This window comes from Acanthisitta chloris, unplaced genomic scaffold (assembly GCF_000695815.1).
Source record: "Acanthisitta chloris isolate BGI_N310 unplaced genomic scaffold, ASM69581v1 scaffold9297, whole genome shotgun sequence".
Classification (NCBI taxonomy): Eukaryota; Metazoa; Chordata; class Aves; order Passeriformes; family Acanthisittidae; genus Acanthisitta; species Acanthisitta chloris.
The window spans coordinates 186,606-187,590 of NW_008682198.1; the positions used below are offsets into that span (position 1 = coordinate 186,606).

Consider the following 985-nt stretch of genomic DNA (forward strand, 5'->3'; position numbering starts at 1 on the left):
GAACAAGGAGGAATGGATTCACGCTGACAGAGGGTATGGTTAGATTAGATATTAGGGATTAATTCTTCCCTGTGAGGGTGGTGAGGCACTGGTAGAGGTTGCCCAGAGAAGCTGTGGCTGCTCCATCCCTGGAAGTGATCTAGTTTGTGTTGGATGGGGCTTGGAGCAGCATGATCTAGTAGAAGGTGTCTCTCCTCACATGTCTGCTTAGCTTTCTGTCCTGTTCCCTATGGATCTTGATGGTTTGGGCCCCATCAGACCATGGTCACACACACCATGTATCACCTCCACTGAACCTGCTGGCCCAACGTTATCGTGGATACTGAGAAACAGGTTGGTGGCAACAACCAAGGAGGCTCTCCTTTGGGGTTGGCTCTGGTCAGAACATGAATTCTCTTGCACACAACTAGACAAAACTTGCTCCCACCCAACAGAACTCCCCATGTTTCAAAAACATCACCTCTCCCATCAAAATCATATACCTGCCCTCTCTTCCCAGCTTGAAGGTTTGTCTTATGGAAACCACTACAGAGCTCCAGGACAATTTTAGGTGCATTGTTTTCACATTCTGGGCCTGGCAACCCATGACCTATGTTTTCCCCTGAAATCCCCCCAAAAGCCAGGTGAGCCATACCTCTTTGAGGACCAGCACACACTTGCCAGGCCCCACAGACTGAGGTAGCTCTGCAATTCTGCCTTTGTTTAAATATGGACCTGAGAAGCAGCGGTGGTTGATGTAGAGCTGAGGGCAGCAGTATCTCCCATTGATGGTGCCTGCAAGGAGAAAGCAGCATTGATGTGCCTGCAGCACTTTTGTACAATAAATCAAGGGCACTTCCTCCTCCTCCTGGATGTAGGAGGGAGCGGAGAAGAGTAAAGGAGGCACAAAATTCTTCTCTGGGGCAGAGGGTAGAGAAGCATCTGCTACTTGAATCTGTCCAACATGGGAAAACCAAGTGTTTTTACTAGTAACTGATTTGGCTGC

The 985-nt window shown here is 48.9% G+C and overlaps 1 protein-coding gene across 1 annotated transcript in view; it reads right to left on the reverse strand.

Annotated features, from left to right (window-relative positions):
- SFMBT2 (Scm-like with four mbt domains 2) overlaps positions 1–985 on the reverse strand; it is an 85,893-nt gene that overhangs the window by 15,810 nt on the left and 69,098 nt on the right. Inside the window, exon 14 of the mRNA XM_009078434.1 lies at positions 635–774. Coding sequence (XP_009076682.1) covers positions 635–774 — 140 coding nt within the window. The remainder of the gene's footprint in view (positions 1–634; positions 775–985) is intronic.